General features: G+C 47.3%; 1 protein-coding gene across 1 annotated transcript; it reads right to left on the bottom strand.

Moving 5' to 3' along the window:
- Positions 1-834: 834 nt before the first annotated feature.
- On the bottom strand, positions 835-25,213 carry PSMD3 (proteasome 26S subunit, non-ATPase 3; the record flags this gene model as incomplete). The annotated part of the gene is made up of 12 exons (XM_080712612.1): positions 835-912; positions 1,038-1,088; positions 3,041-3,196; positions 3,429-3,532; positions 3,650-3,769; positions 3,869-3,983; positions 7,559-7,662; positions 7,802-7,992; positions 9,029-9,165; positions 17,143-17,280; positions 18,964-19,154; positions 24,994-25,213. The coding sequence occupies 12 exons, from the start codon at positions 25,211-25,213 to the stop codon at positions 835-837; spliced, it is 1,605 nt and encodes a 534-aa protein (XP_080568738.1).
- Positions 25,214-25,731: the final 518 nt, after the last annotated feature.

The raw sequence follows: 25,731 nt of genomic DNA, 5'->3' as shown, positions 1-25,731 counted from the left end.
CTGACCAACTCTGGGCTCTGTCATTAACCATGGGGAGATTGTAACCCACCAGTGCAGCTGGAGTCGGACCGGGACAACAGTCGGACAAACCCCACTGACTGCTCTGCGGTGAGCCGCTCACTCCCTACTGTGCAGGGCCAGAGGGCCGAACCCGTTCCAGCCTGCCCCGCTCTGCCCTGTGCCCCACCGACAAGTCCCTGAAGTCTAGCTTCCTGATTTCAGAGCAAGAAGGCCACTGGGTCTGACCCTTTGACAGCTATGGGAAATGGGTCTGAGAAGCGGAGATCTGCCCAATATCTGAGAGTCAGTCAGGTAAGAAAGAGTAAACCCCAGCTCAGGTTTCTTTACCTCCCCTGAGCTTCCCTCTCTGCAGACACACTGGGCCCTCTGGCCAAGAGAAAAAGCCTGGGCCTGTCAGTACTGCATCCACAAAAGCAAAGGACAGTGACTGATGCAATGGGCAAAGGGCTTTGGAGAACTTTTTATTGTTTAAAAATCATAATTGAAGCTTCAAAAAACATACAACCCAACACATGTTCCAACTCCAGGCCTTACTGCCTAGAAGAGCACGGGGCTGTCCCTCCCCTCCTGCTGCCCACACCACTGGCCAGGACCCTGCCCTGGGGAGGCCGCCGCCCGCCCTCCTGCACACCGTGAGCCAAGTCACCGCTGCAGGGGCCCTGGTGAGGCGGGGTGGCCGGCTCCCTGTACCCCTCACCCCTGCAATGTGCAGTCTGTGAGCTGTGTTTGGGGAAAGGGGCCAGTTCCCTGGGCAGAGGACCCCCAAGGGGGAAAGATAAAGAGCCAGTCCCCACTCACCCCCCTAGCCCCCCCTCAAGGGAAGCTGTCGTCATCATCTTCTGCCATCTCCTTGGCAAACTCCAAGTCCTGCTGCTCTCGCTCACGCCGCTCCTGGGGAAAGAGGCAGGTGAGGGCGGGGGCTCTGCCAGGACCTGGCCCAAGAGCAGGGACCACCTGCGCAGCTTGGGCCTCCAGACACCTCCCCTGCCCTCCGGTCCAGAAGGAAGGAAGCTCACCTCTGCAGACTCCAAGTCCTTGTTGTATGATTTGGGAGGAAACCGCATGGCCTGGGAGCATAAGCAGGAAGGGGAAGACAGTTGTCACTTGCACACGCCACCGCTCCCCACACCCAGATCTGAAAACCACGGGCCACCCCACGTCTAGCCCCGGGGACTGTGCACTGAAATGAGTTCTTACAGTTGGCAAAAGGGGACTGGGAGGACCCAGAAGGGTGCATGACCGACCAGCCAGCCGGGCAGGAGGGTTTGAAAAGGGAGGGAGGCTCTGGCTGTGGAAACAGGGGCGAGGCCTTCCAGGTGGAGGCTCATGGTGGAAGACCTGGCCTGAGTGGCACTAGTCAGGGGCAGAGGAGTGACAGGAGGCGAGGTGGGACAAAGGGATGGTACCATGAAGAGCACTGCATGTCCCACTGACTGTGGCTCTGGCTTATTTTTCTACCTTATATTCTACCTCCCTGATCTACACCTCTAGCTTGATTTTATTTTTTGTTTCATTTTTTTGTGGTACTGGAGATGGAACCCAGGGGCACTGTACCTCCGAGCTACACCCTCAACCCTATTTTTTAGCCTTTTTATTGTTAAAAAAAGGTCTCACTGAGTTGTGAAGGGCCTCGCTAAGAAGCTGAGGCTGTCTGCAAACCACCATCCTTTGGTCTCAGCCTCCTGAATGCTGGATTACAAATGTGCGCCACCATGCCCGGCTCCGATTTTATTTGGAAACAGGATCTCACTGGGTTGCTGACAGTTTAAGTTGCTGAGGCTGGCTCTGAACCTGCAATTCTCCTGTCTCAGCCTCCCAAGTACTGGGATTACAAGTGTGCGTCACCAGGCCCAGAGGCTTTGGTATATTTTAAGCAAGACTGGAGGGAGACCCAGAAAAAAAAAACCACTGTGGCCAAGCTCAGCACCTGACAGAGGACAAGGGGTATTATCTTTAGTGAAAGCACGCAGCCCGCGTCCTACTCAGTTCAGACATCGCGCGCTGCCCTCATCGACCCTGGGATCCAGGTATGGCAGGTGCCACCCTTTCATCAGCTTCACTGATTGGAGACCCAGGGTCAGAAATGTGCCACCGAAGCCAGGCATGGTGGTGCACACTTGTAATCCCAGTATTTGGCAGACTGCAGGTTTAAGACCAGCCTCAGCAACTTAGCAAGACACTGTTTCAAAATAAAACAATAAAACAGGGCTGGGGGGCTGGGTGTGATGGTGCATACTTGTAATCCCAACATTTGGAAAGCAGAGGCAGGAGGATCTCGGTTTGTGCACAGCCTGTTACTTAGTGAGGCCCTTTGCAACTCAGCGAGACCCCATTTCAAAATAAAAAGAATAAAAAATAGGGGGCTAAGCCGGGCATGGTGGCACATGCTTGTAATCCCAGCATTCGGGAGGCTGAAACTGGAGGATCGCGGTTTGAGGACAGCCTCAACTACTTAGTGAGGCCCTCTGCAACTTAGTGAGACCCTGTTTCAAAATAAATAAAGAATAAAAAATAGGGCGGGGATGTGGCTCGGAGGTCAAATGCCCCTGGGTTTCATCCCCAGACCCGCAAAAAAAAAAAAAAATAAAAAAAAATAAAAGGGCTAGGATGTAGGTTGGAAGTAGAATGCCCCTAGAAGTTCCAGACCCAGTACTGCAAAAAGCAAAGCAAAACAAAACAAACAAAAAGGGGTCTGGGTGTAGCTCAGGGGTAGAATGCCCCTGGGTTCCACCCCAGTACCAAAAAAGGAAGAAAATGCCACCAGATCTAGAGCCTTGCATTTGGAATTCCTGCCTGGCCTCCCTAGTGACCATACCCTGGCCAGCAGAAGGCACCACAGCCCTACAGGCAAGTGCGGGCTGTGAGTCTTCCCCTGCTGCACCTTGCCTGCATGGCAGTGGTTTCACAGAAGCGGGCTGGAAACTGGGCCACAGCTAAGCCGGCCTCCATGAGGAAGCTGGGGTGTGCCGGGAGGGGTGTGTGGTTGGCTAGCCCGATGCTGCAGCCGAGGGCTTCGCACCTTGACGGACATGTTGTGGATGTCCAGGCAGAAGGAGATGCGCTGGTGGAAGGCCAGCTGGGGCTCCCGGGTGGAGTAGATGTCAGTCATCTCCTTGGACTGGACGTAGCCCTTCTCATGGTTGATGCTGGCCTCAATGACGCCATCCCGGATGGCCTGTGGGCCCCCAAAGGGAGGAGGAAAGGTCACCAGGATGTCAATGTTCGGCGTCCAAGAACCTCTCCTCCCATCCTGTTCCTCTGTCCTCCTCACACACACTCACACTCACTCATGCTCTTTCTGGTCACTTCCTGGCTTCGCTGCAAACAATTGGTGCTCCCCTGAAGAGACCGTGCCCTACCTGTTCCCCTCTGGCCAGCCCCACTCTCCCGCCCGCTGAAATAGGCACCTTGGCAACAATGAACTCTGCGTCTTCTGGGCTATCCAGCTGCAGCTTCTGGGCGATGTCGGCCAGGGAGATGCGGGAGTAGGAGAGACTGATCATGCGCACACCTGGGGGGAAGGCGCAGTGGGGCAGGCAGGGTGGGTGTGGGCCCTTCTGTATCAGCGCCTCACAAGGTGGGCCCCGCCCCTCAGAGAAGCCCTCCCCGGGGGCCACTGAGACCATACCTGTCTTAATCACATTGTGTCGCAGTCGGATAATTAGAGTATAGGTCCCATCTGCTTGAAACTTCTCCCCAAACTGATCCAAGACCTGGTTGAACTTGGCTAGATTTCCTGTCCTGACAGCTGCAGGGGTACAGGAGTGGATCAGATACTGCAAACGGCAAGTGCAGCAGAGGCCCAGTGGAAGGGCACTGGAGGGCTCCAGGAAGGGACCAGCCTTACCTTGGGTGAGGAGGAAGTAGGGCATGAGCGAGCGCTTGAGGGAGGGCTGGCGGAACTGCAGCCGGTCCGGGATCTCCCCGAGCAACAGCTCCACCACAATCAGAAGCTTGTGCACCTGGACAGGTGTGGCAAGGGAGCACAGTGGGCAGGGGCCACACCAGTGGAAGAAAATGAAATGGGCCTTCAATCCCACCAGACGTTCTGGGGACAGGGAAGGGGAGCACTGTGATGAGGTTCTCAGGGAAGGAACCCCCCAGGACCCATGCTGGGCAGGAACCAAAGCCCCGCCTCTGCAGCCCGGTACTAGAAGTGACTGTCCCTTGGACCACAGAGCCCTTGGCTTAATTTCACCTGGTCAGCCAAGGCACACACTGCTCTGCAATGGGCGGGTCTTGCGGCTTGGAAGCCTAGGGAATGGAGGCTGACAGGGTGGGCAGAGGAGGGAGGGGACAACATGTAGAGCTAGTTATCCTGCTCCAGGCGGGACAGGAAGGGCCTGGCGCAACCTCAGTGAAGGAGCAGAGCATCTCAACACAGAAGGCTGGCTGGGAAACAGCCTTTCCTTCGCCACAGGATGGGGTGCTGCTTTTTCTTTTGAACTGGGAATTGAACCCAGGGGCGTTCTATCTGAGCTACACCCCAAGCCATACTTAATTCTTTATTTTTGAAATAAGGTCTTACTAAGGTGCTGAGGGCCTCGCTCTGTTGCTGGGCTGGCTGGAACCTACCATCCTCCTGTCTCAGCCTCTACCACATCTGGCTGAGATGCACCATCTTGAATGCTGAGCAGTGCAGGGCATGTACCCAGACTGCCTGAGGTCTTGTCTCTATTCACTAGCCAGACGTGCTGAGCATCTAGGTCCTGGGCTTCCTCATCCCTCCGAGGAGCATAATGAACCAGGTGTGATGCAGTATGCTTGTAATTCCAGTACTTGGGAGGTTAAGACAGGAGGATTGCAGGTTCAAGACCAGCCTTAGCAAATACTCTCATCAACCTAGTGAGACCCTGCTTCAAAAATAAAACTAGGGCTGGGATGTAGCTCGAAGGTAGAATGCCTCTGGGTTCAATCCACCACACACACACACACACACACACACACACACACACACACACACACAAAAAAAAAAAAAAAAAAAAAGAAGAAAAAGAAGAGCATAATAAAAACACTGAAGCAATGCATGGAGGTGCACGCTTGTAATCCCAGCATTCAGGAGGCTGAGATTGGAGGATTAAGGTTCATGGACAGCTTCAGCTACTTAGTGAGGAGTCCATTTGCAAGTTCAGTGAGACCCTGTTTCAAAAATGAAAAGACTAAAAAAATAGGGCTGGGGGGTGTAGAAAAGATAACACCTGGCCTGTCTGCCTCACAAGGCTTTCATGACACTTCACTGGGTGGAAGATGGGGAGCAAAGGAGGCTTCCAGGGCAAGGGAACGCCAGGCCCTGAGCTCTGCTTAGGTAGCAACTGCACAGAAGTAGGTGGGTAGAGGGAAGATCGTCATGGGATGGTCCAAAGTGTTCAGACCGTGAGTGCCTGAAATAAGGGGCTCACAACTTCAAAGAGCAGGCAACTATGGAAGGTATGGAGACAGCTGAGCAGTCAACTCAGAGATGGGGACAGGGGAGGCATAGGGATGGCCTCAAGGTTCCCACCTGGACGTGAAGAGCAGAAGGAAAGGCTGTAAGGGCCATGAGGAGTTTGTTCGGGACAAGCTAAGTTTAAGGAGTCAATGGTGCCTACAGTTGGGTTTGTAGGTCTGGTGTTCACAAGAAAGGCCAGAGCTAGTATTATGGGTTGCATTCTCCTTTAAAATCAGATGTTGAAGACCAAACCCCCAGGACTTCAGAATATGAATATATTTGAAAATGAGACCTTTAAAGAAGTAATTAAGTAAAATGAGGTCACATGGGTGGGCTGTCATCCAGTATGAGTGGTATCCTTATTAGAGAAAAGGCCACAGACACAGAGGGAAGATCATGTGAAAATACTGGGAGAAGATGGCACCTACAAGCCAAGGAGAGAAGTCTTCAGAAGCTGACCACGCGGACTCCCTCAGCTTCAACTCTGGTGGGAAGGGGCAGTACTAGGGACTGAACCCAGGGGCATTCTACCTCTCAGCTACACCCCCAAGCCCTATTTTATTTTTTATTTTGAAATATGGTCTTAGCCGGGTGTGGTGGCGCATGCTTGTAATCTCAGCATTCGGAAGGCTGAGACCAGAGGATCGCAGTTCGCGGACAGCCTCAGCTACGTAGTGAGGCTCTGTGCAACTCAGTGAGACCTGGTTTCAAAATAAAGAATAAAAAATAGGGCAGGGGTGGAGCTTGGAGGTTGAATGCCCCTGGGTTCCATCCCAGACCCGGAAAAAAAAAAAAAAAAAAAAGAAGAAATAACAGTCTTGTTGAATGCTGAGGCTGGTCTCGGACCTGATCCTCCTGTCTCAGCCTTCCAGGTACCATGATTACAGGCAAGCACTACCATGCCCAGCTTCAATCTTCTTTATCTCTTCAAAATACCATCCGTAAGAAATGCTATTTCTCAACCTTTCCTATACCTCATAGTACCTAATGCCAAAGTCAAAGCTCAAAACCCTTTTGGTAGCCTAGCGCGGTGGTGCACACTTGTAATCTCAGCATTTGGGAGACTGAGACAAGAAGATCATGGTTTGTGGACAGCCTTAGCTACTTAGTGAGGCCCTTTGCAACTCAGTGAGACCCTGTTTCAAAATAAAGAATAAAAAATAGGGGTGGGGATGTAGCTCAGAGGTAGAATGCCCCTGGGTTCCATCCCCAGTACTGTAAAAAACAAAACAAAACCTTTGGTGACTGACAGTGCATACATGGTCAAGAATTATTTATATCTAGCCGGGTGTGGTGGCGCACACTTGTAATCCCAGCATTCGGGAGGCTGAGACCGGAGGATTGCGGTTCGCGGACAGCCTCAGCTACTTAGTGAGGCCCTCTGCAATTCAGTGAAACCCGGTTTCAAAATAAAGAATAAAAAACCCCCCAACCCCCCCCAAAAAACAGGACAGGAGATGTAGTTTGGAGGTTGAATGCCCCTGGGTTCCACCCCTAGACCCAAACACACAAAAAAGAATTATTTATATCTGCCTGAGCCTATCAATCTTAGGTTCCCTGGCCACAGAAAACACTGACCTTAGGCGGTGTGTAAGAGGCTGGGACTTAACACAATCCAGGTTCATGCCTGGAATAACTACCAGGAGCACTCAAGAATATTTGAAAACCATCTTCCAGGACAATACTCTAAACATAAGCTGCTAGAAGTATAGAAGTGTCTGTTGGTTGGGCATGGTGGTGCACAGCTATAATCCCAGCACTTGGGAGGCTGAGACTGGAGGATCATAGGTTCACGGACAGCCTTAGCTAGTGAGGCCCTCCGCAACTTAGTGAGACCCTGTTTCAAAATAAAGAATAAAAAATGGGGCTGGGGGTGTAGCTTGGAGGTAGAATGCCCCTGGGTTCAATCCTCAGTCTGTCTCTGTGTCTGTCTGTCTGTCTGGATAGACAGACAGACAAACACACACAGCATCTGTTTACTGTGCTCTTCCTGGCAGCCTCTGGGATAAGGAAGGTTAAGCCTTCCCTGGGGTTTTTATGGGGAAGCAGAGGTGAGGTAGAATCAGACGAGAGAGGAAGAGGGGCGATGGGGACTGCTGTGCTGCTCACCGTCTGTTTGAAGCCAACAGCTGTGTGCTGAGGGGCCTTGCGAAGGGCATTGGTCATTGTTCTTCGGGCCTCTGAGTACTCCAGCTGGATGGCTTTGATTCGCCCTGGGGTGGAGGAAAGGAGAATGGATCAAGAGACTGGTGTCATCCAAAACTGGCAAACAGACAGCCAGGCAGATTCAACCCTCAGAACATCTGCATGTGATCCGGCAACCCTCCTGCTTTGTGGTCTCCCTCTGCTCACCTGTGTAGTAGAGGTACCTGGCCCACTCATTGTTGTTGGCCTGCTCAGGGAACACAGACTTGGACACCAGCTTCTCAGCCTGGTCATACAAGCTATAGTGTAGGTAATTCCGCAGCAGGAGGTTCAACAGGGTGGCCTGCCCATCTGCGTCATGCCGCAGGGTGGCTGTCCGGAGCCGGGCGTGCAAGAAGCTTCAAGGAGGAAAGAAAAAGGACATCAAAGGCCTCAAGCTACAGCAGTGAACTGCCCCTAACCCTTCACTCTCTCTCAACTCCTAAACACATGGTACAGACTAGTTTGCCAGCTATTCACTCAATATTCACCTATCAGCTGGCAGCTCTGTAGGCACTACTCTAGTTGCACAAAAGGACAAATTTTTCTCTCAGGGAACTTAGTGGGGGAGACAGACAGTCTCATGATGAGTAAGTATATTAAGAGCCAGATGTGCTGACACACGCCTGTAATCTCAATACTTGGGAGGCTGAGCCAGGAGGACTGCTGGTTCAAGGTCAGCCTCAGCAACATAGAGGCCCTGTTTCAAAATAAAACATAACAGAAAGGGCTGGGAGTGCAGGTTGGAGGTAGAATGCCTTGGGCTCAACTCCCAGTACCCAATTCTTCCCCCAAAAAGTTTATTAATGCAGCATGAGAGATGGCAGTGGGGTAAGAAGAGATCAGGGTAAATGCAATGAGAAAGGGGGTTGTGATTCAAATAGCTTGGCCACTGCAGAACTCACTGAGGAGGGTAGGCTTGGGGGAGTCTCGAAGGGGTCAGGAGGAATGCTCCTGGCAGAGGGGAGGCGCATGCCTTGCACGCCTAAAGAAGGGCTGAGGGGAGTGCGCATGTGGAGGTAGTGAGAGGGAGGCAAAGTCAAGGTGGTGGTGACAGGCACGTCATGCGAGGCCTTATAAACTATCCCGCAGACTCTAGTTTTTCCTTGGGGGAAATGGGGAGCGCGGCAGGCTTTGAGCAGATGAGTAAAATGTTTTCCAGCCTGTCCTTCCACCCTAAGCCACCACTCAGTCCTCCTGGAGATGGGACGGAGGGAAGAGCTGGGAGACAATAGCACCCAGCAGTTATCTCCAGCTCTTCATCCAGGATTATCCTCACCCAGCCCAGGGCATGCCAACTCTCCCCATCATCTGGGGCACCTTTCATCTACCAGCTCAGCACCTCTGCAGGCCCACAGGTGAGGTGATGAACAAGGCTGCGAGTGAGACCTGTACCTGCGCACCACGTCCAGCTTGTCCAGGAACTCATAGACCCGGGCGTGATAATAGTAACACTTTGCGGCCACAAGGTCCAGGGCCCGGCGGTTCTGAGTACTGATCTTCTGCATCAAGTCATCAGAGACTTTCTGTGCCTGGAAGGAAGCCAAAGGTAATCAGGCAGCAGTTCCTCAAAAGGTTAAATATGGAGCCACTACAAGGTCCAGTGATTCCCTTCCTGGGTATCTATTTGAGAGAACTGAAAACATGTCCACACAAAACATGCCACATAGCCATATTATTCCTAATAATCAAAAAGTGGAAGCCAGGTGTGGTGGCACATGCTTTAATACCAGTATGTGAGAGACTGGAGAATGAAAGTTCAAAGCCAGCTTCAGCAACTTAGTGAGACTTTGTTTCCAAATAAAAAAGGTCTGGGGGTATAGCCCAGAGGTAGTAGGCCCCTGGGTTCTATTCCTAGTATCAACCCCCCCTCAAAAAAAAGTAGAGAGTTGGGCATGGTGACACAAAACAAACAAACAACAACAAAAAACAACACACATACACACACACACACACACACACATACACACACACAAAACACCTTGTGCCAAGTGAAATAAGCCAGACTCAAAGGCCATATTGTATGATACCATTTATGAAATGACTAGAATAGGCAAATCCTCCATAGAGATGGAACACAGACTAGTGGTTACCAGGGGCTGGGGTAAGGGGAGGATGGGGAGTGACTGCTAACAGTATGGTGTTTCTTTCAGAATAAAGAAATCTTGAAATTAGTGGCGACGGCTGTGTGACCTCATGAGTATAGGAGAAGCCAATGAACTGGGGCTGGGGACGTAGCTCAGTGGTAGAGTACTTGCCTGTATACATGAGGCCCTGGGTTCCACCCCTAGCACCTCAAACAAAACAAAACACAGCTAAAACAAAAACCCACTGAACTGAGGCCGGGCATGGTAGCGCATGCTTGTAATCCCAGCATTCGGGAGACAGAGGCAGGAGGATTCGGGTTCGCAAACAGCAACAGCTACTGAGGCCCTTTGCAACTCAGTGAGACCCTGTTTCAAAAAACAAAAAGACTAAAAAATAGGGCTGGGGGTATAGCTCAGAGGTACAATGCCCCTGGGTTCCATCCCTGGTATTGCAAACAAAACAAAACAAAACAACACTGAATTGTACAGATCATAGGGGTGAATCTTATCTTAAAAATAAGCAAACAAGCCAGGTGGCGGAGCACACTTGTAATCCTAGTACTTGGGAGGCTGAAACAGAAGGATCAGAGGTTCAAAGCTAGCCTCAGCAATTTAGCCAAGCTCTCAGCAACCTAGTGAGACCATGTTTCCAAATGAGAAATAAAATCTAAATTGGGCTGGGGGTATAGCTTGGAGGTAGAATGCCTCTGGGTTCAATTCTTACAAAAAAAAAAAAAAAAAAAGCAACAAAAGAGTGGTTAAGAAAAGAAAAAACAAAATTGAATCGTTTTTTCAATTGAACTGAGAGTAGGAACTGTCCATCTTGGGCACCCTCCTGTGACCCTGGCCATGACTGACAAGGAAGCTGGCCTGAGACAGAGGATGTGTAAGTGCAGAACAGGCTCAATATCCCTTACTGGAAATGTTTGGGACCAGGAGTGTTACAGGCTTAGGGCTATTTTTTTAGATTTTGGAATATTTGTATACACTTAATAGAATATGGGATCTAAATCTAAACATGAAATTCATTTATGTTTCATAAATGAATTTGTATACTTTATACACACATTCTAAGATAAGTTGGTTAGTTTTTTTTTGTGTGTGTGTGTGTGGTACTGGGGATGGAACTGAGGGGGAATCTACTTCCAAGTTACACCCCTAGCCCTTTTCATACTATTTTTTTTTTTTTTTTTGGTGGTACTGGGGTTCCTTCTACCTCTGGGCTACACTCCCAGACCTATATTTTTTTATTTGGAAACAGGGTCTCTTAAGCCAGCACGGCTGGCTCTGAACAAGTGTGATCCTCCTGTCTCCACCTCCCAAACGCGGGGATTACAAGCGTGCACCACCACGCCCAGCTTCATACTATTTTTTCTTGCGGTACTGGGGATGGAACCCAGGGGCATTCTACCTTAGGGCTACACCCCCAGCCCCATTTTTTATTCATTATTTTGAAACAGGGTCTCACTGAGTTGCAAAGGGCTACTAAGTAGTAGCTGGGGCTGTTCTTGAACCGCAATCCTCCTGTCTCAGCCTCCCAAATGCTAGGCTTATAAGCATGTACCACCACACCCAGCCTTTTTATACTTTTTATTTAAAAACAAGGTCTTACTAAACTGCTGACAGTCTCACTAAATTGCTGAGGGTGGCTTTAAACCTGAGATCTTCTTGTCTCAGCCTCCCAAGTACTGGAATTACAAGTATGGGCCCTCATACCTGGCTCTGAGATTTATTTATTTATTTGCAGTACTGGGGATTGAATCCAAGGCCTTTCTACCTCTGAACTACAAACCCCAGCCCTATTTTTTAGTCTTTATTTTCTATTTTGAAACAGGGTCTCACTAGGTTACAGAGAGCCTCGCTAAGTAGCCGAGGCTGTCCAAGAATTGGGATTCTCTTGTCTCAGTCTCCCAAGTCCTGGAATTACAAGCGTGTGCCACCACACCCGGCTTCTTCTTCTTCTTTTTTTTTTTTTTGCTGTACTGGGTATGGACCCCAGGGGCTTTCTACCTCTGAGCTACACCCCAGTCTTGTTTTTTATTCGTTTTTTTTTTTTGAAACAGGGTCTCACTGAGTTGCAAAGGGCCTCACTAAGTAGCTGAGTCTGTCCATGGACTGCGATCCTCCTATATCAGCCTCCCAAATGCTGAGATTACAAGTATTTTTTTTTAATCCTTTATTTTAAAACAGGGTCTCACTAGGTTGTGGAGAATTTCACTAAGTAGCTGAGGCTGAGGCTGGCTGGGAACCTCAATTCTCCTGTCTCAGCCTCCGAAGAACTGGGATTACAAGGGTGAGCCACCATGCCCAGTTTGTACTAAGTATATAAGTATTCTTTTTTTTTTGGGGGGGGGCAGTGTACTGGGATGGAACCCAGGGGCATTCTACCTCCGAGCTATACCTCCAGTCATATGTGTGTGTGTGTGTGTGTGTGTGTGTGTTTTGTGTGATACTGGGGGTGGAACCCAGGGGCTTTCATCCTCCGGGCTATACTCCCAGACCTATTTTATATTTTATTTGGAAACAGGGTCTAAGTTGCTGAAAGCCTCACTCAGTAGTTGAGGCTGGCTTTGAACCTGTACAATCTTCCTGTCTTAGGCTCTCAAGCACTGGGATTATAAGCATGAACCACCATGCCAGGCTTAATTCTTTATTTTGAAACAGAATCTCACTGAGTTGCAAAGGGCCTCACTAAGTAGTTGAGGCTGTCCATGAACCGCGATCCTCCTGTCTCAGCCTCCCAAACGCTCTAAAGTATTTTTTTGTGTGAGTGTGGTACAGGGAATGGAACCCAGGGGCCTTCTACCTCTGGGCTACACCCCAGACCTATTTTATAATTTACTTGGAAACAGGGTCTCACTAAGTTGCTGAGAGCCTCACTGAGTAGCTGAAGCTGTCTTTAAACCTGCAATCCTGTCTTGGCCTCCCAAATATTGGGATTACAAGCATGCGCCACCACGTCCAGCTCTAAGTATTCTTATTTTTATTTTTCTTTTGTGGTACTGGGTGTGTGTGTGGGGGGGTGGAACCGAGGGGCTTTCTACCTCCGGGCTACACCCCAGCCCTACTTTATAGTTTATTTGGAAAGAGGGTCTCACTAATTTGCTGGGAGCCTCACTAAGTAGCTGGGGCCAGCTTTGAACCTGTGCAATCTTCCTGTTTCAGCCTTTTAAGTGCTGAGATTACAAGAGTGCGCCAACATGCCTGGCTTCTAAGTATTCTTAAACACACACACAAACACACACATTTTCTTTTTGGTGATAGGGATTGAACCCAGGGGCACTTTATCTCTGAGATACACCCAGGGGCATTTGACCTCTGAGCTACACCCCCTGCCTATTTTATATTCTTTATTTTGAAACAGGGTCTCACTAAGTTACAGAGGGCCTAAGTTACAGAGGGCCTCACTAAGTAGTTGAGGCTGTCCACGAACCACAATCCTTCATTCTTAGCCTCCTGAATGCTGGGATTACAAGAGTACGTCACCACATCCGGATTTTTTTTTTTTTAAAAAAGGTCTCATTAGCAGGGCGTGGTGGTGAACCCTTATAATCCCAGCATTCATGAGGCTGAGACCAGAGGATCGCAGTTCACAGACAGCCTCAGCTACTTAGTGAGGCCCTCTGCAACTTAGTGAGACCCTGTCTCAAATTAAAAAATAAAAAATAAGGCAGGGGGTGTAGTTTGGAGGTTGAATGCCCCTGGATTCCATCCCCAGACACGCAAAAAAGTCTCGGTAAGTTGTAGAAGGCCTCACTAAGTTGCTGAAACCTGTAATACTTCTGTCTCAGTCTCTCAAGTACTGGTATTACAAGTGTGGGCCATTATGCCCAGCTTAAACACACTATTTTATGTGCTTGCTTCAGTAGCATATATACTAAAATTGAAACGATACAGAGAAGATTAGCATGGTCCCTGAGCAAGAATGACATGTAAATTTGTGAAGTGTTACATAATTACTCAATTAATTTATTTATTTTGTGGTACTGGGGATGAAACCCAGGGGCATTCTACCTTTGAGCTACACCTCCAGCCCTATTTTTTATTCCTTATTTTTTTGAAACAGGTTCTCACTGAGTTGCAAAAGGCATTACTAAATAGCTGAGACTGTCCTCGAATTACTATCCCTGTCTCAGCCTCAGCTCCCAAGTACTGGAATTACAAGTGTGTGCCACCACACCTGGCTTATTCTTTATTTTTGAAACAGGGTCTCACTGAGTTGTGGAGGGTCTCACTAAATATCTGAGGCCGGTAGCAAACTTGCTATCTTCCTGTCCCAGCCTCCCAAGTACTGGGATTACATGCATGTGCCACCATGCCCAAGTTAGTGTTCCATATTTTTTTTTTTTTTGGTGGTACTGGGGTTCCTGGTAGCCCTTCTACCTCCAGGCTACACTCCCAGACCTATTTTTTATATATATTTTTTATTTGGAAACAGGGTCTCTTAAGCCATAGAGGCTGGCTCCGAACCAGCGCGATCCTCCTGTCTCCGCCTCCCAAGCGCGGAGATTACAAGCGTGCGCCACCACGCCCAGCTGTGTTCCATATTTTTAGTTTTTATTTTTTGGTGGTACCGGGGTTCCTGGAAACCCTTCTATCTCCGGGCTACACTCCCAAACCTATTTTATATTATATTTTTATTTGGAAACAGGGTCTCTTAAGCCAGCGAGGCTGGCTTTGAACCTGCATGATCCTCCTGTCTCCACCTCCCAAGTGCGGGGATTATAAGCGTGCGCCACCAGGCCCGGCAGTGTGGCACTGGTGGCGCACGCTTGTAATCCCCGCGCTTGGGAGGCTGAGACAGGTTCGAAGCCAGCCTCAGCTACTTAGTGAGGCTTTCAGCAACTTAGTGAGACCCTGTTTCCAAATAAAATATAAAAAGGTCTGGGAGTATAGCACGGAGGTAGAAAGCTTCTGGGTTCCACCCCCAGTACCAAAAAAAAAAAAAGAAAAAAAAAAAAATATATATATATATATATATATATATATATAATTTTACATAAATACCTAACAACAATCTTGTAAACGTGCACATTGTTATTTTCATTTTACATACAACTATGAGACATTAATATGCCTGAGGTAAAATCGAAATTGGAACCTAGGTCTTCAAGTCCCCTACTTTTCCCAAAAGAGTCTATTATACACCTATCAAGCCACAGATGGGAACAGAATGACCATGGCCAGCCCTTTCCCCTAATGCCCACAGCAGGAGTGGCAGGGCCTTCCTTGATACGAGGTCCACATGGGTGAATAGCCTGGGGGATAGTTCTTAAAAAAGAATGCAGTAATCCAGGTGTGGTGGTGCACACTTGTAATCCAGTACTTGGGAGGCTGTGACAAGAGGATTGCAGGTTCAAGGACAGCCTCAGCAAGTAGCGAGATTCTCATCAACCTAGAAAGACCCTGTTTCAAAATAAAAACAAAATAGGGCTAGGGGTGTAGCTCAGTGGTAGAGTGCCCCTGGGTTCAACCCTCCAGGACTGAAAAAAAAAAAAAAAAAAAGAAAAGAAAAGAAAGAAAAAGAATAAAAGACTGCAGTGGATCATTCCTCACAGACATAGAAAAATCAGTCCTTAAATTTATCTGGAATAACAAAAAGCCCAGAATAGCCAAGGTAGTTCTCAGGAACAAAAACCACGCAGGAGGAATCACAATACCTGACTTTAAACTATACTACAAAGCCATTGTAATAAAAACAGCATGGTACTGGCAAAAGAACAGATATATAGACCAATGGAGCAGAATAGAAGACCCAGAAACAAGTCCACACACTTTCAGCCAATTGATTTTTGACAAAGGGGCCAAAAACATACACTGGAAAAAAGATAGCCTCTTCAACAAATGGTGTTGGCAAAACTGGTTAACCATATGCAGAAAATTGGATGTTAATCCCACTTTTTCACCCTGTACAAAAGTCAACTCACGATGGATCAAAGACTTGAAAATTAAACCAGAGACCTTGAAGCTCCTTGAAGAGGGCATAGGTCCAACACTACAACACATAGGCACAGACAAACATTTCCTCAACAAGACCCCAAAGGCACAACAAATTAAAAGGAGAATCAATACATGGGATTGCATGAAACTGAAGAGCTTCTGTTCAGCAAAGGAAACTATCAAGAATCTCAATCGAGAGCCAACAGAATGGGAGAAGATTTTTGCCACCTACACAACTGATAGAGGACTAATATCTAGAATATACAGAGAACTCAAGAAACTCAACACTAAGAAAACAAAGCATCCAATAACAAAATGGGCAAATGAACTAAATAGACACTTCACAAAAGAAGAAATTCAAATGGCCAATAAATGCATGAAAAAATGCTCAATATCACTGGCAATCAGAGAGATGCAAATCAAAACTACCCTGAGATTTCAACTAACTCCAACTAGAATGGCCATCATTCAAAACACAAACAACTACAGATGCTGGCGAGGATGTGGAGAAGTGGGAACTCTAAGACATTGTTGGTGGGATTGCAAATTAGTGCAACCACTTTGGAAAACAGTATGGAGAATCCTCAGAAGAATGGGAACAAATCTACCATTTGATCCAGCAATACCACTGTTGGGTATCTACCCAAAAGAAAAGAAACCAAACTACCAAACTATTGCATGTGTATCTATGTTCATAGCTGCACAATTCACCATAGCCAAACTATGGAACCAGCCAAGATGTCCATCAACAGATGAATGGATTACAAAACTGTGGGATATGTACACAATGGAATTTTACTCAGTCATCAAAAAAAAAAAACTCAAGGGCCGGGCGTGGTGGCGCACGCTTGTAATCCCCGCGCTTGGGAGGCGGAGACAGGAGGATCGCGCAGGTTCGAAGCCAGCCGTGCTGGCGTAAGAGACCCTGTTTCAAAAATATAAAAAATAGGTCTGGGAGTGTAGCCCAGAGGAAGGAGGGCTTCCAGGAACCCCAGTACCACCAAAAAAAAAACAACAAAAAAAAAAACTCAATTACATCATTTTCAGGGAAATAGATGGAACTGGAGGACATTATGCTAAGTGAGATTAGTCAGGCACAAAAAATAAGAAATCAGATGCTTTCCCTAATATGTGAGAGTTAGGGAGAAAAGAGGAGCAAACAAGACAACCTAAAGGAGGAGAAATGAGGTGGGAAGAGGAAAATCTCTAAAGCTCACAATGTACTTAAACATATTGAAGTCAATCACTAAGCCAAGCAAGGGAGGGAGGGGCGGGGAGGGAATGGGGTGGGATTTGGGTAGGGGTTAAATCAGCGATGAGTACATGTTTGTACACACAAGTTTTTTACCCCAATAAGTTGTATGAATATAATGTACCAATAAAAAAAAAAAAAAAAAAAAGACTGCAGTGAGTATCTCCATTTCTTCAACTGGGACAATCTATTACAGCCCCACCCCCACACTGTGCATCCTGGAGAGGTACCTCTTTGTAGCGCTTGCTGTTCATCAGGAAGATGACCATGAGGAGCTGGAGATAGGCTTCCACTTCAGGCAGGAGGGGTGCTGACGCAGCTTTGCCTGTGCGGGGACGGAACTGTAAATCGGCTTCTGTGTCCATGGGCTAGGAAAGGACAAAGTCACCATGAAAAAGCTCAGTCAGATTAATTGAACAAAAATTTATTGAGTACCTACAAAGTTTCTCTTTGTGTGTGTGTGTGTGTGTGTGTGTGTGTGTGTGTGTGTGTATACACATATTTTCTTTTCTTCCTGTGGTACTAGGGATTGAACCCAGAGGCATTCAACTTCCAAACTACCCTCTCAGCCCTTATTTTTATTTTTAACACAAGTTCTCACTAAGTTGCCCAGTCTAACCTTGAACCTGTGGTCCTCCTATTCAACCTCCCTAGTACTGGGATTACAAATTCGTGCCATCACACCCTGCAAAGTGATCTAATTCTAAAAATGAAATCAAGAGTAATGAAAGAAACCAGATGTGGTGGCAAATGCCTGTAATCCCAGCTACTTGGGAGGCTGATGCAGAAGGACTGCAAGTTTGAAGCCAGCTTGGGCAACTTATGAACACCTGTCTTGAAATAAAAATACAAAGGGCTGAGGATGTTGCTTAGTGGTAGAGCTCCCCGGGGTTCAATCCTTAGTACTGAGGGCTAAGGGGGAAAAAAGAATGAGACAAGCCTGGCGTGGTGGCGTCTCACAAAGTAGCTGAGGCTGGCTGAGAACCTGCAATCCTCCTGTCTCAGCCTTCCAAGTACTGGGATTACAAGTGTGTACCGCCACGCCCAGTTACAGTACTTATTTTTCATCTAGTCACTGACACTGGAAGAAATAATGTGTAAGCCAACCCCAAAATAATCATGTGTGGTGACCTTAGATATGTAAAGGTTAGAAACCACACAAGATGGGGCTGGGGAGGTTATGCTTTTCCCTTCCCTTTCCCAGACAATAAACTCTTCATTGTTTTCACATTTGCAGAGTGTGAGCACACTGGATTTTTAGGGAGACATCGGTGGCTGGAAGATCTAGGAAGCTTAGAAGGCTAAGACCTGGATTGTACCATAAACAGCAAGGGGAATTTCACAGTTATAAAGGAGGAGTGGTCTACCCTGGCACAGAGACCACCACCACTTTCAAAATGACTCCATCAACATCCACTAGAAACCAGGCTCTCGAAGCCAGGCGTGGTGGTGCAAGCTTGTAATCCCAGCATTCGGGAGGCCTGAGACCAGAGGATCGCGGTTCGCAGGGGTGTAGCTTGGAGGTCAAATGCCTCTGCGTTCCATTCCCAGACCCACAAAAAAAAAAAGAAACCGGGCTTTCCTCATACCTCTTCCCCTCTCCCAGTCTGCTCATCACATCTAGCAAATGAACAAAATGAGCCACAGGGAGGTTACATCATCACCAAGCCCCACAGGTACTAACTGGTAGACTCTGGATTCAACAACTATTTCCAAACCCATGCTCTTAACCACTGTTCTGTATTCCCTCCATGGCAAAGCTTCAAGGCAGAGACACCTCCTGTGACATCAGAGACCCTTTCGCAATCTGAAGAGGGCGTGGGGGACAGTGGGAGGTAAGCTTGGCTGGGAGGGGCTGGATGCCCTGACAGAATAATGACAATACAGGGGAGAAGACAGTTTCCTGTGGGCAAATGAGTGTTCCAATGGGCTGCCCTGGCTTCACTCCCTGAGCCACAGCAGGTAACAAGACAGGTCTTCAGGGCGGAAACAATTTTATCTTGGGGGCTGAGGCTGAGCCCACACCCTTAAGCTGTCCCGCCCCCTCTCACCTCTTCTAAGAAGGGGAGCAGGAAGTCTCGAGTGGCGTTATTTGAGGTGAAGAAGCCATGCACGGCCTTGTACAGAACATAGTGGTTGAGGCGCCGTGACGTGGAAGGCAGCATCCTCAGGGCCCTCAGCACAAATCTGGGCTCCTTGCCTGAAACAGCCTTCTCCAGCTGCTTCACGTGCTCCTTGATGTCTGTAGAGGGCCGAGAAATGAGGAGACAGAGGTGAGAAGAAAGATGCTATTTTCAACTCCTCTTCCACCCAGGTATGCAGTTCTAGGGAGCCTCTTTCAGAGGGGCAGAATGTGTGATGACCTCTTTTGCCCTAAGACGGTTCAGCAATATTTATGGATTACATTCACTGATTTTAAGATATAACCAAGAGGCAAGAAAAAAATATATAGTTGGGGGTGACAGAAAAAGGAAGGGAAAAATAGTAAGAAACAAAGCAAAATAAACACATGGGGATTTATCAGATCTCAAAACAGGAAGACATTCTAAATATAAACAATGAGAGAAATTATATACATACACACATACACGCAAACGATGAACGACTTCACATAAAAAAATTCTTTTTTTGTGGTACTGGGTATGAACCTAACGGCATTCTACTTCTGAGCTATACCCCTAGCTCTATTTTATTTTTTTAATTTTGAAATATGATCTAAGTTGAAGAGGCTGGCTGTGAACCTGTGATCCTCCTGTCTCAGCCTGTGCCACCATACCTGGCTACAAAAAAAACCTTTTGATTAACTGTGAAGAGAAATAAAAATATTGCAAAAATATGACCAAAGAGCCTTATTTTCATTCTACAAAGAGCTTGTATAAATGGTTGAGAAACACTACTGCTATAATTTCAACATGAAAATGGACATAAGTAGATGTAATCAGAAGAGGAAAGACAAATAACTATTAGATATAAATTTTGCAAATTTTTGAATAGTCGTGAATGGAAATGTTTATACTACCAAACTAGCTTCCTTTCTTTCTTCCTTTCTTCCTCTCTTTCTTTCTTTCTTTCTTTCTTTCTTTCTTTCTTTCTTTCTTTCTTTCTTTTTCTTTCTTTCTTTATATCTGCGGTACTGGGGATGGAACCCAGGGGCATTCTACCTCCAAGCTACACACCCAGCCCTATTTTATTCTTTATTTTGACACAGAGACTCACTAAGTTGCAAAGGGCCTCACTAAGTAGCTGAGGCTGTCTGTGAAACCATGATCCTCCTGTCTCAGTCTCTCAAATGCTGGGATTACAAGCGTGCACTACCACACCCAGCCAAATTAGCAATATTAAAAAAATAAAAACATAGACATTATAGTGAAAAGTGCATTTCTGCTGGTATAATAGAAATCAGGATTTCTGGACAGTATTGAAAATTAGAAATGTACCAGGTGTGGTGGCACATGCCTGTGATCCCAGTACTTGGAAAGCTGAGATAGGAGGATCAAAAGTTTGAGGCCAGCCTCAGCAATTTAAGTGAGACCCTGTTTCAAAATAAAGAATAAAAATAGGGCTCGGGGTGTGCTCAGAGTTAGAATGTCTCTGGGTTCAATCCCCAGCACAACAAAATAAACAAATAAATAAACAAATAAATAAATAAAATTGAGTTGGGGGTGTAGCTCAGGGTAGAATGCCATTTGCTTCAATCTGCAGTACCACACATGCACATACAACCACCAAAATAGAAATATTCATCCTTTTTAACTGAGGTATACAGATTCTGAAAACCTATACTTAATAACTATATGAAAAAGTATATTAAGGAACTTGGGTACAAAGATGACCATTGCAAAGTTATTTTTTGCTGTACTGGGGATGGAACTCAGGGGTACTCTACCTCTGTGTGACACCTCCAGCCCTACTTTTTATTCTTTATTTTTATTTATTTATTTATTTATTTATTTATTTATTTATTTATTTTTGTGGTACTGAGGGTAGAAACCAGGGGCTTTCCTATCTCTGGTCTATACTCCCAGACTTTTTTTTTATACTTTATTTGGAAACAGGGTCTCACTTAGTTGCTGAGAGCCTAAGTAGCTGAGGCTGGCTTCAAACCTGTGCAATCCTGTCTCAGCCACCCAAGTGCTGGGATTACAAGTGTGCGCTACTGCACCCGGTTTTTATTCTTTATTTTTGAAACAGAGTCTCACTGAATTGCATAGGGCCTCACTCCATGAACTGAGATCCTCCTGTTTTAGCCTCCTGAATGCTGGGATTACAAGCCTGTGCCACCATGCCTGGCTGCAAAAATTAGAAATATTTTTATTTTTAGGGGGCTGGAAATCAGGGCTTTGTGCACACTAGGCCAGCATGTTCCCACTGGGTTATACAGGTATTCCCTAGAAACACTTTATTATTTATGTTTTTTTTTTTTTTTTTTTTTTTTTGCGGGTCTGGAGATGGAACCCAGAGGCATTCGACCTCCAAGCTATACCCCCTGCCCTATTTTTCTTTCTTTCTTTTTTTTTTTTTTTGGTGGTACTGGGGTTCCTTGAAACCCTTCTACCTCCGGGCTACACTTCCAGACCTATTTTATATTTTTATTTGGAAACAGGGTCCCTTAAGCCAGCGAGGCTGGCTTCGAACCTGTGCAATCCTCCTGTCTTCGCCTCCCAAGTGCGGGGATTACAAGCGTGCACCACCATGCCTGGCCTCCCTATTTTATTTTTTGCGGGTCTGGGGATGGAACCCAGGGGCATTTTACCTCTGAGCCACATCCCCTGCCCTATTTTTTATTCTTTATTTTGAAACAGGGCCTAAGTAGCTGAGGCTGTCCACAAACCGCCATCTTCTGGTCTCAGCCTCCGGAATGCTGGGATTACAAGTGTGCGCCACCATGCCTGGCTCCTAGAAACACTTTAAATGTGTAGCAGCAATAGAATGCAATAAATTGATAATTTCTTAATCACTTTTGTATACTCAGGGTGCCTGGAATACATTAATGATATACCAATAGCTAATATTTATGAAGGGTTTACTATTTGTTTATCATGTGTTAGGCACAGTTCTAAGCATTTTAATGTTCACAACAACCCAGTGAAGTAACTACTATTATAGTATCTCATATATACAGTATCTCATATATACAGATAGGGAAACTAATTACAGAGTTTATCCTCTTAATCACTACACTAGGTTTTCAATAAATGTTTCTGGAATAAATTGAATGCTATGAGCCAGGCGTGGTGACATATGCTCATAATTCCAGTGCTTGGGAGGCTGAGACAGGAGGATTGTAGCTTCTTGGCCAGCTTCAGCTTCTTAGTGAGGCCCTTCACAACTTAGTGAGACCCTGTTTCAAAATAAAGAATAAGCCGGGCGTGGTGGCGCACGCTTATAATCCCAGCATTCAGAAGGCTGAGACTAGAGGATCGCGGTTCGCGGACAGCCTCAGCTACTTAGTGAGGCCCTCTGCAACTCGGTAAGACCTGGTTTCAAAATAAGGAATAAAAAATAGCTCAGAGGTTGAATGCCCCTGGGTTCCATCCCCAGACCCGCAAAAAAAAAAAAAAAAAAAAAAAGACCCTGGGTTCCAACCCCAGTACCTCAAGAAAAAGAAAAAAAAAATTAAATGCTATGTTCACGAATATGTTAAATTAAAAAAAACACAAAGTGTGAAATATCTGTATTTGTATATGTTATATACATATAAACTGTATACGTAATTTAGCCTCAATCAAGGGAAAGCATCTCAAAATTTATAGGAAAAAAAATTAACCACAGGTGAATTTTTTTCCGGGCTACTTTAGTCTGAAGTTTCCCAAAATTTCTACAAGAAACTTAAACTACTTTTGTTTGTTTTACAGTACTGGGAATGGAACCCAGGGACATTCTACCTCTGAGCTACATCCCCCAGCCCTATTATTTTATTCTTTATTTTGAAACAGGGTCTCACTGAGTTGTAAAGGGCCTAAGTAATAACTGAGGCTGTACTCGAACCATGACCCTCCTGTCTCAACCTCCCAAATGATAAGATTACAAGCGTATTCCACCATGCCCGGCTTCCAGCCCTATTTTTTATTCTTTATTTTGAAACAGGGTCTCACTGAGTTGCAAAGGACATCACTAAGTAGCTGAGGCTGTCTGTGAACCAAGATCCTCCTGTCTCAGCCTCCCGAGCACCACCATGCCAGGCTTGGAACAGGAAGTACTTTAAAACAAGAAAATGGCCGAATATGGTGGCGCATGCTTTTAATCCAGCATTTGGGAGGTTGTGACAGAACGCGATCCAGGTTTGCAGCCAGCCTCAGCTACTTAGAGAGGCTCTTTGCAACTCAGTGAGACTCTGTTTCAAAATAAAGAATAAAAAGTAGGGTTGTGGGGTGTAGCTCAGAGATAGAATGCTCCTGGGTTCCATCCCCAGTACTGCAAAAAATAAAATAAAAATAAAAACAATAAAATGAAGTGTTTCTAATAAACACATGTGTATACCCAGCAGGTAATGCTGAGTGGCACCTTTTCCACTCACTAGCATTATTTTGGGTAAAAGGACCTTTATGAGATATGATCCTGTTGCCCAACTGTAGAGTAGGAGCTGATGCAGCAGTCAACAGGACTACATCCTCAAAAGCACCACCCAGGACTATAACTTTGCTTTTATCAACATTTTGAGGTAGTTTCTTATGCAGTTGAGTCAAAAGATAACCCAGTAAGCTGGGCATGGTGGCACATGTTTGTAATCCCAGCATTTAGGAGGCTGAAATAGGAGAATCACTGTTCGAGGACAGCCTCAGCTACTACTTGGTGAGGCCCTCTGCAACTCAGTGAGACACTGTTTCAAAATAAAGAATAAAAAAATAGGGCTGAGCCAGGCATGGTGGCACACACTTGTTATCACAGCGCTTGGGAAGCTGAGACAGGAGGATCTCACAGGTTCGAAGCCAGCCTCAGCTACTTAGTGAGACTCTCAGCAACTTGGTGAGACCCTGTTTCCAAATAAACTATAAAATAGGTCTGGGAGTGTAGCCCGGAGGTAAAAAAAAAAGCCCCTAGGTTCCACCCCCCAGTACCACACACACACACACACACACACACACACACACACACACACACACAATAGTGCTGGGGGTGTAGCTCGGAGGTAGCATGCCCATGGGTTCCATCCCCCATACGGCAGGAAAAAAAAAAAAAAAGGTAATCCAGTAAGTAGTCCAGTCTTACTTGATTCAGAATCCAGAAAATAGCATCAGGATCCCGGTGGGAAGTTCTCACTCTACCCACTCCAAATGTGGACAGGCTGCTCCAAGTGTAAAAGTAAAACAGAGGCTTAGAAGAACACACACAGAGGATGGCAGAAAACAGAAACTGGCCCCAAGAAGAAAAGAGATGAAGATACTGCCTTGTAGGAGTTGAGGTCAAAGGGGATTATTAGGAACTTAAACAAGGATGACAGAAGTGCAAACAAAGCTGAAAGTGTGTATGTATGTAAACACTTCAGACACTGAGTGGGAGTAAGGACCTGAAGGAAGAGGGAAGAAAAACCAAAAAGAGCAATGGGACTGTTTGGGCGCTTCTACGAGAGAAACAGGGAAGCAATATAAGAGGTAGAGATGGTGCTTTCTGGGGGGTTTGTTAATGGCAGCTATGGCAACAGAAACTTTTGTACACTCTTAAAACTAAGATGCCTGTGTAGTCTGTTATCCTAGCCCCCTTCACACAAATACACACACTGGTTTCTAGAAGGACCAATCATACATTTAGGGTGCTAGAATCATTCCGGTAGGATGTAAATGGAGTAGGTAAGACAGGAAGATTGAGAGAGAGGGTCCCCAGGCCCAGTGCAGGCTGGATCCAACCCTAGATGGGGCAGAAAGATGTGAAGGGGGATCCCACAGCCTGGAGAAGGGCTCAGCCCTTGGGGCTGGGGTCGGGAGTGTCAGGGTGGTAGGGGCAGGCACTCCAGACCCCACTATCAGCGACTGAACCCAAGAACCAAGGTTGGTGGAGGCTGCGCCGCGGACCCCGGAGGAAGCCGCATCGCCGGGGTCGCTGTCACCGTGACTGTGGTCCGTCCCCGCCCCGGGCTCCCGTACCCTCCAAGGTGACGGTGTCCAGCTCTCGCTGGGAGTGTTCAGCCGCCGCCGCCGCCGTCTTGCCGTCTGCCTCCCCCGTGGACCCACTACCCGCCGCCGCCTCCTCTTTCATCTCCACGTCTTGAGGGGCCGGAGGCGGTGGTGGTTCCTGCTCCCCTCCGCCGGGCGGCGGCTTCGCCTTGTCCGCACCGCGGCGCCGCGCCGAGCCCTCCTGCTTCATGGTGCCCGGGGTCGCGGCCTAGTCCGGGGACCGAGGCCGGGGCCTCGCGTGAATCCTCGCACCAGGGACCAGGAACCGAGCCGGGCCTGCACGCGAGCGCGGGCTCGCGTCGGGCCGCACGATGACGGAGCAGCTGCAAACCCCTTCCCGGCGCTGGGTCTTCTGGGAAACGCCAGGCCCGGCGGGCCGATGGCCGAGTCGACAAAGGGGAAAGAAATCAACAGCCTAGATGCCGGATGGAGGCGGATCTTGGAAAGAATGGGGAGGAGCCTGTAAGAGTTTGTGGGGCTTTCTTTAAACTGTGGAAGTGTTGATTTTTTTTCTCTCTCTCTTGAGTACATTTCTGTGGATGTCCACGAGAGGTCCCCTCGGACTCCAAACTGGGCTACAACGGACTCCCGGAGCACCCCAATCAGCGTCGAGTGCGAAGAGCCTATCCTAGCGAGAGGGTATGATGACGTCACGAGTTGCCGGGCGGGTTTTGCGCTCTAGCTCGCCCAATATACTCCCGGCTGAGT

Source organism: Muscardinus avellanarius (assembly GCF_963383645.1).
Source record: "Muscardinus avellanarius genome assembly, chromosome: 16".
Classification (NCBI taxonomy): Eukaryota; Metazoa; Chordata; class Mammalia; order Rodentia; family Gliridae; genus Muscardinus; species Muscardinus avellanarius.
Note: the sequence above shows the minus strand (reverse complement) of the source record. Positions and strands in the feature narration are given on the sequence as shown.